Here is a 14,848-nt window from a genome sequence, read left to right on the forward strand (position 1 = left end):
ACATATCTGAACTGAGAGAGAATTTCTTACTTATGAAGACAAACCAATCAGAGATGTCTGGTCCATTGGGAATATATTCAGAGCTAAGCGAAGTACTCAATGAACAACCACCTGCAGAAAGGGGCTTTGAGCTTTCCTAGAAAGGTCTCAGGGAACTTAAAGCAACGCTAACAGTATTGCCTTAAGAGAGCTGAACATGATTGTCCTCCAGAAAATCAGCTCCAGCCTGGAATAATGCTAATGCCCAGATAACAGCCACCATGGTGAACCACCTGGAAAAAAAACACTAGAAGAAAGGGAGTAGAAACTGCATAAATGGTGGTTGGTGCTGCTCTAAAACTACACAGAAGTACAAGAAAGCTGAAAACATGCCCTAAGGGGAAGTAACAACAATGAAGCAGCCAAAAAAAGCTATTAAAACTGTGCATCAAGCTGAAACTAATATAACTGAAAGCAAGCTCACTGCCTTTCAGAGGATGAGCAGTGCAGAACTCCTCGAAGCCTTGCTCCAGATACTATCAAATGCAACAGAAAACCAGTATATGCAATAAATCCATGTAGGGGCTGTGATAATAAGTTTGTTTAATACGGTTATTACAAGGTTAAAAAGGTAATACAACTCAACTGTTCTGTTGCAATAGAACTCAGATTCTCTATATTTCTTTAAACAGCAAAACTAGTAGAAGCAATCTTTTATGAGCACATTTATTACATACCAGTAAATGTCAGATATGGAAGTGACTTTAAAAATAAAGGAGATTATACACACACACACACAAAAAAAAAAAAAACAAAACAAAACACCTTTTTTTTTGCCTATAGTATCCTTTGGTGGTGTTCAGTATTGAGATACCTAATGACTGAGCTCTAGCTGATTATCATGATATATGTTAGAAAGCAACAAACGGTTCATTTTCTTGACATAAAAGTTTTCTTGCCATTCAAATTGCTTCAAATTTTCCAGAGACTTTATACAAGAAATTATAGCGGAAATCTTCCCATCTTTTAAGTATACCTCAACTATTATGATGAATTAATGGACATAAGCCGAAATATGAGTAAATCCAAATAGACAAAAAACAACAACAACAAAATTTTCACCATGAGGGTGGACAAAGACTTGAAACATGAGTGGACAAAAACCTGAGCAACCTGACCTAAGATGGCCCTGTTTCAAGCAAGGGATTGGACTATATGGCCTCCAGTGGTCCCTGCCAGCTGAAATCATTCTGCAGAACATTTTTATTCTCTCTCTCTTCTGTCTTTAAAACTCAGTGGTCAGGCTGAACTAAGAGAGGTCCTTGTTCGCTAGTTTAGGGGACAATGCACATACAATGGTGAGCACCACACACTGGCAGTCTCACCCACTGCTGTAAGTCCTGGAAACAGCTCCACACAACCAACCAACCAGGGAATGAAGCCTTATGCTGAAAGAGTGCTTAGAGTATAGGTGGCTGTAAGATTAAAACTATCAGAACTGACTGCAATATCTGAAACACAGGTAAAGGTCTTGAAACTTCTCCCTTGACTTCTTCATGAGTTCTATTTTAAGCGTTTCTTTATATGGGTTGGCGGTGTCCCGGCACTAACAACCCTTAGCAACTGCAAACTTGCTGACCTTTTTTCTGCCCCAGTCCCACTACACAGAGCTGTAGGTGGAATTTTGTACATTCTTCCAATTTCTGTGGTGTTGTCTTCTGCTGCCGCAAGAACTGAATTTGCCTATTCCTTAACAATTGCTATTAAAGAGATGTAACCTAGAAAGTAAGAGAAGAAAGTAGACGCACTCTCTTGTCTCCTTGAATTTACATCCTATGATACATAGATACATGATTCCAAATCAAGCAGGAAGGGTATATTTTGATGCTGTAATTGGGTATAGTTTTTTCAGAATACATCTTCTTTTGGTTCCCTCAAAGGGAGAATGATTTAGCCTCCCATCTTTCCAAGTAAAAAATTTCCAAAGCCAGTATGTTTAGTGCACCAAATGTTGGCTGTACGTTTAAGCAAACATAATAACTGACAGAAGTCACTTCATTCTAATGCTGATTCAGCTAGCCTGTAGATTCCAGGAACAGAAATATGTGATTTTAGATATAGTGGACCTCCTTTTCAACCCTATAAAATATTATAGCATTGTATGTCTATGTCTTTGCTGGACCTGCTTGTGATCTTTACCATTACAAATTACAGTCCAAAAGCTAAAAACTTCTCCCACTTGCTTTCAGATCTGGGGATAAATACTATTTCTTTACTGCATATGGAAGTACTCCATGAGACATAAGTGGGACTACTTTTTACCAATCGCAGGAAAACCTGAGTTTCATCAAAAGCAGAAATCAGTTGAATTCTCTTTTCAGTTATTTTCACATCTAACATGTTGGACAGAGCCTTGGGCAACATGGTCTAGTCTGAAGTGTCCTTGCCCATGGCAGGGAGTTGGAACTAGATGATCTTAAGGTCCTTTCCAACCAATCATAACTATTCTATGATTCTATGTTACAGGTATAATTTCCTAATAAGAAAAAAATGAAAGGTAGTGAACTGTGGCTTCCAAGCACCATTTCTATTAGAGGTGAAATCTAGAAAATAAAGTTAACATCTAAGAATGCATAAACCAAACATAATGCCTTAAAACATACTTTCAAGGCTGCCTCACAGCTACAGTTATTCATGTCACTCCATTTTATACTTCAAGATCCATGTTACTCACGCTAGTAGTCATCTAAAAGGCTATTAGGTAGTACTTCACTGAACAGGTAGCCTAAATCATCACATCATGTGGTGAAAAAAAACAGACAATACAGAGATTGTTTTTTGTAAAGAGATCTCTTTATGGTCTCAGATTTCTTTTTGGTAACTAAACAGCAACCAGGGAGGGCAGGGCATGGAAGAGAGGCAGCAGCTCCCTTCCTCCAGCACTACCCAGTTTGGCATGCTCTGCGGACCACAAGACAGGTAGCCAACAGGCAGCTCCATCATGCAGATGCCAAGCTGCCTCCTTTCATAGGAGGAGAATATGAGTATCTGAGAAGAAACCATATCTGCAAGCAGAGCAATAGTCAAACAAGTGGAAGTGTGTATGTGTTTTGGAGGTGGAGGGCAGGGAGAGGCAGAGAACAACAGCAGGGTAAGAGCGTGAGCTGGGTCAAGACCTTTAGCTGATGCATGGAGCTGATACATTAATCAAAACAAAAGCTCTTCTTTATTAAAGAATATGAAATTGCCCATGTTTTCTATGATTTGAAGTTAGAGCAACAGGGCTTTTTGGCTTCACTGCACTTGTGAAGAAGTCAGAAGCCATCTCTCCAAGGATGCTGTTGTGGTGGGGGGCAGAGAGAGCAAAGCAAACCACAGATCTACCCCGAGTGGGGGACAGGGAGAGGAGCACACTGAATCAAGGCTATTGTTTTCCTCACCTAGCAGCTGACCACCCGGCAGGGAGGGAGGGAGGCAGGCAGGCTCGGAGACAGAGGAGATTTACATTCCTGAAGCTGAAGCAAGCAAACAAAGCAGGCTATTAAAAAGCCCCACATTCTTCAGCAGGCGCTCGTTTGGCTGGTCTTCTATTAATAGTGCTGTGTTTATTCTTGCACAGTGGATAAATTAAGCCAATGTTAAATGCTGTGAGCCCATGAACTCCCATGAGAGAGAAGGTAAGTCCATCCCATTTGTGGGAGAGCAAACTTTACACAATAAATCATCAATATTTAACATGATCTGTATAAAACTCACATTAGTTGCAGTCTACCCATCAGACAGGATTTCACCCTGCATGCCCCTCCCTGGCCTCAGTTGCAATGTTGTCATTTTCTAAACATTAAACTTGCTTGAACAGATAAAATTCCAATGGTCACAACCAGACACAAGAACTAGCTCTGCTCTAGGGCTGTAACCAGGTTTAAAACACAGTCTTCTCCCTCAGAAGACAGGTTGAAACCCTTCGTGCTTTGGTGACAGCCTTGGCACCATGCACCACTAATGAAGCCAGTTGTTCAATCAGTCCTGACCCTGACAGGAACGCCACAGACACACCACCTTCAATAGGCTGGAGATTTCCAACATGGACTCACTGCTGTGACACTCAGCCAAGTGTGCAGGCTGCATGACTGAAGCTGTGGTGCTAAGGGTCATGAGCATGCTTCACTGAATTTCAGAACACATCTAATACATATGTCGCCATCCAGAAGCTTAGTGGAAGTAAAGAGTTAGAACTTTGCAAGCTTGTCCAAGTCTTAGGTTTTTCCAGGTAAGTAGGAAACCAGCATTCAAAGTAGCTGTAGAGCAGGTACATTGCAAGAAGTACCACTACTCTTGAGAAATTATTTGAGCCTAGTTTAACAAGTGTTGGTCTACAGGTCCTGCATAGCAAGAAACTGACAGCTAAATTTTGGCCTCAGTTACTTTGGCATAAATCTAAACATAGCACGCAAGATATCATTCTGATTTACAAACTACATGAGACCAGATGCAAACCCTCAATAGAGGTAGGCTCAATTTACCATGACAATCATAACCTGCAATACCACATGCAGTCAGTATATGTTCAAAGCTACTTTCCTCCCTGGAAGTGACCATCTGTGTGTGTCTACCCTGTGCCTAAGGAAAACAAGGAACATGTTTATACTTTTAAAAGAGGAGAAGAAACAGGTTGATGCAGCAAAAGGGGTCACAGAGATGACTGAGACAAGCAGTTCTGTGTTTCTTTAGCAAATCAGAGCTACCATTACATGCATAGCTGAAAGAACCTCCTCCTCCTGGCAAGGGAAAAAGCACAGAGCCCCTGCAACATCTACAGAGAACATCTCCTCTGTCAAAAATAGCCTAGCTGAAGCATCTCCCCACTCAGGTGACTCCCAGGTATATGAACTCCAAAACATTCACAAATACCATCTGTGGTGGTGGTGCCCACAGAGGTTTCAGAACTATTGCTTCCCAGCTGGCAGAATTAGAAAGGGAATTGACTACTTCGTTCTACAGGCACAACTTAAACACACTTTTCCCAAGTAGTACCAAAGTTTCTTTGGCAGCAACTCACCCTTCAGGCTCAAGTAAGCTGTTGGTTTCTTTTTTTATCCATTTGATGTTTGTGTGTTGGGTATTAGGAGGGAGGGGTATATAAGTACTACAGTTTTAGAAAGAATGACAGGGAGGGTGCAGTAGGAGAGGAAATTGCATTCACTAACTAGTAAGTAAACTGTTCCTTTCTCAACACTGCATGTAAGAAAGACATCAGTCATAACATGCAGTCTCCAAGGTCGCTTCTCCACAGCACCGGGCAGCCCAGCACAGAAATCTTCCTGCTAGCCCCAGTCAGAGCGTGCAGGTAGCTCAGGAACCTCAGGCACACAGCTGCATCCTGCATCCAGAGCCACGATGGCTCACGGAAACAGTGCAAACACACACAGACAGCACAGGCTATGCTGCAAATGTGTCACTTCCACCTTCACCCTGCACACGACCCAGCTGCACCACAGCAGCGACCTACATACAACCACCACCAGATAGCTATTTAACTAGCTGGATGAGGAGCCATGTACCTTGTTCCAGTGCAGCAGCAAGATCAGTGCCCAGTATAGCTATCTCAGACCACACTGCACCCCAGAAACTCAAAACAGGTATCTCCTGCACCTCCCACCCTAAACACTTGCTGCGGGAGGACCACGTTAGGTGCAGGCATGGATTACGAGGAAGCATTTGTGTTCTTCTGCCACAAGGCAAGCAAGCTGCCTTCAGGTATGGGAGGACTGAAACCAGAATGGTATCTTGTGGCACCAACCTTCTCTGCAATCTCAGATGAAATGTTGCAGGTGTTGCTTGGAGTCCGCACTCTCTTGCACTGCTTGTTTTCACTGTGCAAAGCCCAGGAGTTTGCAAAGTCGTAACTGTTTGCCACAAGGGTCCCTGTGAATGAAGGACAGAAGCAACAAGTAGTCATTATACAGATGTGATAGTCTGCTGAATCATAGAATCTTAGAATCAACTAGGTTGGAATAGATCATCAAGTCCAACCATTACCCTCAGGACTGCCAAGACCATCACTAAATCATAAAAGCTGTTTCTGAAACTAAAAACTGTCATATCAAATAAATTTCTGTTCCAAAACAGATTGACTGTAGAAAAGACCCTCTCTGTGATCTGGACTGATTCCTGCAGAGGACCTCAAGGACAGACTAAAGCCTGCAGAAGGCAGCTCCCAGCACTTCTCACATTTTCGTGAGCATGGCAGGAGTTACTTGCTGTTCAGCTATAATCTTCAGAAGCCTAAGCATGCCTACGCATTTTCATTCTATCTAAAAGTTGTCAATAAAATAAAGACATATGAGGGAGGCAAACAAAATGAGGTTGCTCTCCTTAGCCAGAGAAAGTATTAGCGTTCCTGGTCCCAGATGGCCTTGATTTTCTCCTGTCTGAAACTAAATCTTGTGTGCCAAAGAACTTACATACACCATATACTGCTTGGGCCCATGATCTTACTGTGTAGAAAGTGTCCTGAAACAGCTCCTCTGCCATATCACAAGCAGCTCCTGGCCCAGGTTTGACAAGATTTGCACCCATTTTGCATAAAAGCAAAAGTGAAGAAGGTAACCTGTATGGCTGGCACTTCCTGGGAGATGCAAGCCAGGTTCTCTGCTTCTCTTGCTCCATCCTTGGGAGAAAAGGAATCCTCCCAGAAAGGGAATATTCCCTTCTCCCTCTTTTGCCTCTTATTCAAGGCCTTGCTGATTTGAGGACTACCTCTGCTTCCTTCTGCGAGTTCCTGCTACAAAACAGTTAATTTCATGTCTCTCAATTCTGCAACTTTCCCTGATGTGTTGCATGTGAGAGGATCTGTTGCTGCTGTCAAAACAATACCCAAGACCTTATGCACAGAATATGCTGACACACAAACCTGACTGTATCTGGAAAACATACCAAATGCTTCCCAAATTTATCTACAGAATATTTTTATATTTCGTATTTTATAATTTATCATTTTATGAAATAAAAGTAATTAATTGAGCTACCTGCTGTACATTAAGTACAAACATACAGAATATACTGAATGCTAAAACTGTTCCTAAACTAAAGAGTAGTTGTAAAAACTACGCTGAGAATGCTAAGGTAGATGTAATAAAGCCAGTAGCCTCTAGTAGACTTTCTGTAAACTACAAATTAGGGGTTTATAAATGTAGCACGTTAGGCTCACAGCCAATGTCAAAAGAAGAAAGTATGACAAGGAGAAGCAGTAAAAGGCATGAAATTTTCATCTAGGCAGCCAAAACTCAAGACAGGGAAAGAAAAACAAGAACACAACTCTTCAGCTTACTATAGACTGTAGAGATTAGTGTAACAACTAAATCTAGCCTGATGAGAAGCAAGGTACCAAATTAAATACACTCCTTTTTATTTGCGCTAATGCAGCTTTACACCAACAGCTATGCGTAATGGGAGATGGGTTCCACTCTCAAGTAGTGTTCCTCTGGTCTGAATGCACATCCATGTTGAGCTTCCCATTGGCAGGTACCCCAAGATCCTCATTCACCCACAAGTTAAGATTTGAAGGCTGGGACAACTTGTGGCCTTGAAATGCTGGTCACCTGGATTTTAGTTTCTCCTTTTTTTTCTTTTTTTTTTTCCCCAATATATAAATAATTTAAAATCTTTTGTGGGGTTCCTTGGGGTGTGTGTTTTTTTTGGAACCTGCTTTTCAAACCCTCTTGTTGCCAGCACCTGTCTGTATATTAGCACATATTTCCAAAGGTACAAGCAGTTTGCCAACAACTTGCCAGAGCATTTCTTCCTCCTTGCAAAGTCTTGGGGCCCTTAAATTAAGCTACAAGCTGTTTTGAACAGGCAATACTTGATTGATTTGAGTTAGCTCAATAGCTCGAAGTCTTGCCCCAGGCAAGCCTCCTCAACATAGGACAGTAAAAATCTAGGATAATAATGATTTAAGAGATACCAGCTGACAGTGTTTTTTCCTGTTATTTGTCTAGTGTAGCCCTAAGTGACCTATAGCAACAAATAAAGGGCTAGAGAGGCACTATGACTTTAAAATGAGACTGCTGCAAAGCAAGCAAGCAAACAAACAAAAACCAACACACACCACACTGACATGTTTTGGACATAACTCCACCCCTTCTTTCTCCCCCCTTTTTTTCTTTTCTGGTCAGAACAGTTGCTTTCACATGTCTGTTTTTCACACAGATGATGTTCACTCCTGACAGAAAAATCAGCATTCACTGTGGTATCTGGGTCTCAATATCACCAGTTCCTTTTGAAATCTGAAAACACTGTGCTGCTTGTTTACTTTAAGACTGATGATTAGGCAAGGGGAAGCATTACCAATAACCACCTCACACTCAAGGTATGTGAGTGGGAGGCAAGAACGCTGACCTCCCTCCCTGGACCTCCTCCAGATTTCCCATATGGCCATAGGCACATCAGGTTAACTCTTCCCAGGGTCTATTAATTCATCTGTAAAACACATGCAAGAATTTGTTCAAGACTCTACAATACTGCGAACGGAGGTGCATAAACTTTCACACCTTGGTTATTTACCAAGCAATGGGGGGTTTTGTTTGTTAGGGGGTTGTTCGTTGTGGTTCTTGGTTTTTCTGGGTTTGTTTTGTTTTGTTTTCTTTCCTTGTTTGGATTTGGTTTGGGGTTTGGGGCTGGATTTTTTTTCTTTTTTTGGGGGTGGGTTTTTTCTGGGTTTTTTGTTGTGGGTTTTTTTTTTTTTTAGTTTGGATTTTGTTTTGATTTTGTTTGTTGGTTGGTTTCTCTTGAAGTTTGTTTTTTTCTGCACAGTTTTACATGGTTTTGTACATGGTTCCAGGCAAACAAAACTATTAGCAAAGTTGACCAAACACTGAGCCATAGTTTGGACCAAATTAATGATATGAAATATTGAAGCCATGGGCTATACAGAGTTTCCTTCCCCCTCTGGTTCAATGAATATAAAATTCATAATACTAAACACAAGAGACGGAAAGAGCCATCTCAAACTCTACAGCACAGTGATGAAGGCACACTCCTCAAAACTGAAATGTCTAACTTTGATTCCAAACCCTGAATAGAGTGGATTATGAACACAGGTTTATGGCATCTCAGATAAATGCCATATAATGAAGACAGGTACAAGGCAAGTCTTCTTCATCTGTACTGTTTGTAAATAACAGCTAAATTCTCTTGAGAATCCATTTGCTTTGCTTTCAAGTTAAAATGCAAAAAGGAAAATAAGATCATTTACTTAGGCCAACCAAAAACTTGCCTAAAATCAAATTAGTGATATCCTTTAAACTGCCAAAACATTCAGGCTGATGAAAAGTTATATTTTTCTAGGGGAGAAAAAAAATATATATAAATATCTGCATTACTATCACTGTGAGTTAAGAACATGCTTTAAGAGCTTCTGATAACAGGTACCACATAGGGAAGTTGCATATTCGTTCACATGCATTTATACTACTTTTGGAATGAAAACATTAGCTGAAACATCAGATTTGTTCCTTACCACTTTCCAGTGGCATCACAAATTCTGTATTTCAGCAGCTTAAATGGCTGGAATATGTTGCTGACAGCTGGAGCAGGCTCAGAATATCAAGCCTTTATCCAAAATTAGTCATGCGTATTGTTTTATCATTAATGTCTTTGTAATTTGGAGACAGATTCCCAGAAATATGCTTCCTGCCAATGCCAAGGAAAGCATAATGGGACTGGGGCTGGATTAATTTGGGTTGGTTTTTTTTCCCCCCATAATGCCAAGAGTGTTTAACATGCACAAATAACAAAATGATGGATTAATATTCCTCTTTTGTACAAATAAACTTCAGTGGTGAGGCACTGGAACAGGCTACCCAGTGAAGTGGTAGATGCTCCATCCCTGGCAGCGTTCAAGGCCAGGCTGGACAGAGCCCTGGGTGACATGGTCTAGTAGAAGGTATCCCTGCCCATGGCAGGGCGGTTGGAACTAGATGATCTTAAGGTCCTTTCCAACCCTAACTATTTTATGATTCTATGATGGCGTAGACATCCAAGCACCTATCACAGCAATATCATTGTTAGAAGCTCAGTAATAAGAGTACTGGGCAAAGACTTAGGCTACAGACATACAAATAAGCTGTAGGAGCCTGCACTGCAGTCTTTCTCACTGGGGAGAAATTACCTTACTCTTTCTACAAGATAAAAGCATGCCCTTTGACCACTAACATAGTGCAAGGCTATGGGGTCTGGGGGCCTTGCTCATGTGTGCATGCCCTGAGGAGAAATCAGGATCAAGTTGCCCGATTTCCTCTGTAGTATTATGGAAGTCATCTCTTCCAGCCTGTGCTTTGGATTCCCAACTGTAAAATGCTCATGATGATGACTGTGAGACACTCAAATGTCTTAAGGCTGTCAAATACATATCTGAGCATCTAGAAACGATTCAATTTCATGTTTCTTATAAGAAAAGACTGTCAACCAGTTACGAGTGTATGGTGATGTCAGAAAGCAGAGCCTGTTCAATCACTGAGTCTTGGAAGCATCCAGAGGATGGCTATAAAGGACCAGAGCCTAGCTGGCAAGAAAAGGAGAAATTAACTCCTTCTTGGGGATCTAGGGGAAAACCAAACAAACAAACCCTGGAAAGCTTCTGAGAACTCTTTATGTTTTAATTACGCTGAAAGTGTGAGAACAAATTGTCAAGGGGCAGCTGGCTTGTATTTACTGCCAATCCAATAAACAAGCAATCAAATACAGAACAGTCAATTTTGTTTGTAAGTCTCAACAGGACATGAGCACTTCTCTGCAGGATGAACTAGTTTAGTAGCAAACTATGTCAATGAGAGTGACTCTGCACCCCATCCTCTGAATGACAACGTGCGTCTGCAACACTGAAACCTACTGGGGAGACTTTTAAGGTTCAACAGCTACTGCCTAAGGCCACTACCTTCAAAGCTGGGTCCTACCAATATTCATTTGCAAGGGTATCATAGTTTGAGTCACGTCACTTACACCTCCAGGACCTCAGTAACTGAGCATCAAAAATGTATCCAGAAGCAATGTGTTATCCTCTCATCAGACTATCAGTTTTCAGTTTGTACATCAAAACACAGTGAGGTATCACAGGACTGCTATGACAATAACACATAATTGGATGAATTATAGTACATGAGTATAAATATATCAAGAGAAAATAAAAATGATTGCACACTGTTCACTGTTTAGACACCCTTTCCTTCACACCTCTTTTATTTACTCACTGTAAGTGGTAATGTCCATTAATAGAGCAGTTGCTTTGCCTCTTATTTCCCCACCACCCCAGAACAATCCAAATATCACAGAATCACAGGCTAGTTTGGGTTGGAAGGGACCTTAAGGTTCATCCAGTTCCAATCCTCTGCCACAAGCAGGGACACCTTCCACTAGACCAGGTTGCTCCAAGACCCGTCCAACCTGGCCTTGAACACTGCCAGGGATGGGGCAGCCACAGCTCCTCTGGGCAACCTGTGCCAGCGCCTCAGCACCCTCACAGGGAGGAACTTCTTGATATCTAATGCAAATTTCCCATCCATTAGTTTAAAGCCATTCCCCCTTGTCCTGTCATTACATGCCCTTGTAAAAAGTCTCTCTCCAGATTTCCTGTAGGCCCGATCGGAGGGCACTGAAGGGTAACCTTAGTGCCTCATATAATTAATGAAGTTCTGTATCATAAACCACTTCCTTAGCACCAAAGCAAACTAATCCTCTGTGTTAAGTCACTTTTTTTTTTTCCCTAAGATACAGAAAAATCATGTTTTCATTTTTTTTCAACATAAACATCGCCATTTTGTTGAAACTATGACAAAATGTATGATGCTTCGTGAAAGACATGAAGATTCAATCCACGGGTAGATTCTATCTGAATTTTGGGATGTGGACCTTTGGTGCCACAGAGAAGCCCTAGAAATGGGCCATCAAATGCATAATCTCTAGCATCATCTCTCTTCCTTTGCCTCTGACATTCAGATCTGCACACCAAGGGTTTCCACATGAGAGCCCATAATCTTGGCAACTTTAGATCATTGTCTTTTTCCTTTGTGCATTATGCTTCCACTGCGTATTACTCTGAAGCTGAAAGATCTTATTGTATTTATTATCAATACAAATCCAGCCCAGAAATGTATCTAATGGAGTAGAACTCGGGGCCCAATCCGATAAATCAAAATATGGCCAGATTTTAACAGGAAGCAATGGATACATCAGCAGGAGAGTTCAGTTTGCCAGCACCCTTAAGGTAACACTTCAGTGCCCTCCAATCACTAAGTCATGCCACAAAGCTCACATCCTGGGTTGGGTTGACCTTTATGAGATCTAATCAGGCTAAATGGAGAGCAAATACAAACTGCAGTGGAAAGAAAAAGGCAAACTGCTTCACAAGCTACCAATTGCCTGCCAAGATCTTTTGTTTAGAGAATATTACCTCTCCCAGCTGCTTCTGTTGCTCCTCATCTGAAAGTTAGCTTCAACAGTTCAAAAAAAACTGAATTAATCAAAAGCTGATTTTACTCGGAGCAAGTTAAGAAATGCTCATATGGACTTCCGCACCAGCAGCACTGCCAAGGGGACAAACATTGTGTGGGCATAGTGACGTCCCTTACTGATACAACAAGTTAAAACATAATTAATCCAAATTCCTTCTAAAGTAGTTTAAATGAAAGGTCTATTGTATCAGCAAGGAAAAAAAAAAAAAGGCAGAATGGTTGATGCACAATTCTATTCTTTAGGCTAAAAACACCGAATTGTATGTCCATGTAGAATACAGATGTTAGGGCCTTCCTCAGTAAGGAGGAAGAGCTACACATGTTCTCTGTCACTTCATTATTTTTCAGCTCTTCCAAGCAGTGACTCTGTCACTTCCTTACATTCAGAAACCTGTGGCTGTGAAAGCACTGGGTTTTTTTTAAAAGGGAGGATACAGTCTCTGACATGTTAAACAAACACCGCATGAATCACATTTAAGCAGAAAAGAACCTTCTACATCTGAAGAGTCGGAGGCAATACCGTCTCCTTTCCTTCTCCAGCTTTTTGCAATAGCCTCACTCCTATTTACTGTCTGTTAAAAAAAGACATAAACTTCAGATCTCAACACAACAAGTTTTCCAAGCCCCCAGTTCTGTGGGCTGAGTTTGTTTCGTATTATTTACATTGCTGAAGCACTGATCAATCATTTTAACACATTATGAAATCAGGGTTTTTTCTGTACGTTGAAGCTATGCTTATGTTTCCCAACTGTCAGTAAAACACACCTTACTTCTCTGGAGCAATGTCAGGCTCTTCTCCAAGCTGCTTTGTCTCCCTTTCTATTTTCTGTATGATTTATTTTAAATACATATCCTACACTATCAATTTAACAGACTAATGTTTTAATTAACTTTACTCTAAATCTTTCCTTTTCAGGTAAGTGCGAAGAATTAGAAGACTCCCAGATACCACAGATCAAGATTAGTCCTTCAAAGTCATATTCAGGGCTTTTCCACAACTCTGAGTCTTCACCCACACTGGCAGACTTCACATAAAGGTGTAGAGAGCAGCAAAAGCAGTCTTGTCTCTCCCTTTTAATAGGAATTGGTGTGATATAGAGTGCACCTCCAGTCCAACAGCCAATATAGACAGGAAAATGTCATTAAAAGGTAACCACTTTATAGAACAGCATCCCATGCCAAATCCAAGTTCAAACCTGCCAGAAGCAACCTCCAGAATTTAATATACTGTTATTGCAACACTATTCATACTCCTACTTGTCTAACTCATGAAAAATTAGAAGTGGAATCAATGAGTATTCCTCACATCATTTTTGCTGGGTCTTCTCCTAGTTGGCCTCTCCAAACACTGTATTATACCTTTTTTTTTTTAGCCTGTAGCTTTGTGTCTCTAGATTCAAGATTTCTAAAAGTGTTAAATTCAGACTTATGGGCTTTGCTCAAGAATGGGATGTGACAGCAATTTCCCTTCAGGAGAAAGGAAGGTGAAAGAACTTAGACAGCTTTTGAGCACATCAAGATGAGGCACCTGACAGGTTTTGTAGAAACATTTTGCTGGATAAGCAATATCTTTGTTGAATCACCCATCAGGAAGAGTGTGCAGAGTGTATATTAAAATATAATCAGTTAGTCGTAGTCCTACCTTCCTGAGTTCTGAAGTCATCTTCAGGAAATATATTAAAGTTGCCACACAACCCACAGGTCTTATTATAGTGCTTTTCTTGAAAGATTATCTGAATATTCCCACTGATATCAATCTTCACCACAAAGCCATGCTCATCGCTGGATATTTTGTAATAACCTGCCTCCTTCTCTATAAATATGCCATTGGAGGCAAAAGGTATGGAAACCCTGTGAAGAAAAATAGGTATTTCTCAGAATATGACACACTGAAAACATCAGGGAGTTCTGCTGGAATACTTGTTCCCACAGGTACCTTTTGTCTTCCCGCATCACAACTCCATCTAAAGAGAAGCGAAGACTGAAATATTCTCCAAGATAAACAGAGAAACCAATTTTCTTTCCATCCTGGTAGTCACCTGAAGAGATGAGACATAAGCAAATATTGTTAGCTCTGGAACTTGGGAGGACAACTTGTAAGTAACACACTGCAGAGTTGGGAACATATGTAACGTTTTCAAGAGCCATCTATGCACTTCATCCCATAGTTGCTTAATGTGAAATGGACAGATAGTCCCAGGATGAGGGCTGGCATCAGTTACCGGCAGGCACATGACCTAGCCCTGGCTATGGACTCATGCTCTCACTGTTACTGTCTAGCCAGTGAATTGCCCATCCTACCATGCACATTGGAGGAGCTTCCACAGGAGATGTGCACAACAATTTGCTGTGCTCTTTCC

General features: G+C 41.1%; 1 protein-coding gene across 1 annotated transcript in view; it reads right to left on the reverse strand.

Annotated features, from left to right (window-relative positions):
• The window catches only part of VWF (von Willebrand factor), a gene marked incomplete at its 3' end in the record, with an annotated part of 118,387 nt that overhangs the window by 99,812 nt on the left and 3,727 nt on the right, over window positions 1-14,848 (reverse strand). The window contains exons 4-6 of the mRNA XM_010014333.1: window positions 14,425-14,527; window positions 14,131-14,339; window positions 5,780-5,904 (exon numbers count right to left, since the gene is read on the reverse strand). Coding sequence (XP_010012635.1) covers window positions 5,780-5,904; window positions 14,131-14,339; window positions 14,425-14,527 — 437 coding nt within the window. The remainder of the gene's footprint in view (window positions 1-5,779; window positions 5,905-14,130; window positions 14,340-14,424; window positions 14,528-14,848) is intronic.

The sequence above is a fragment of the Nestor notabilis genome, unplaced genomic scaffold (assembly GCF_000696875.1).
Source record: "Nestor notabilis isolate BGI_N333 unplaced genomic scaffold, ASM69687v1 scaffold14415, whole genome shotgun sequence".
NCBI classification, from domain to species: Eukaryota; Metazoa; Chordata; class Aves; order Psittaciformes; family Psittacidae; genus Nestor; species Nestor notabilis.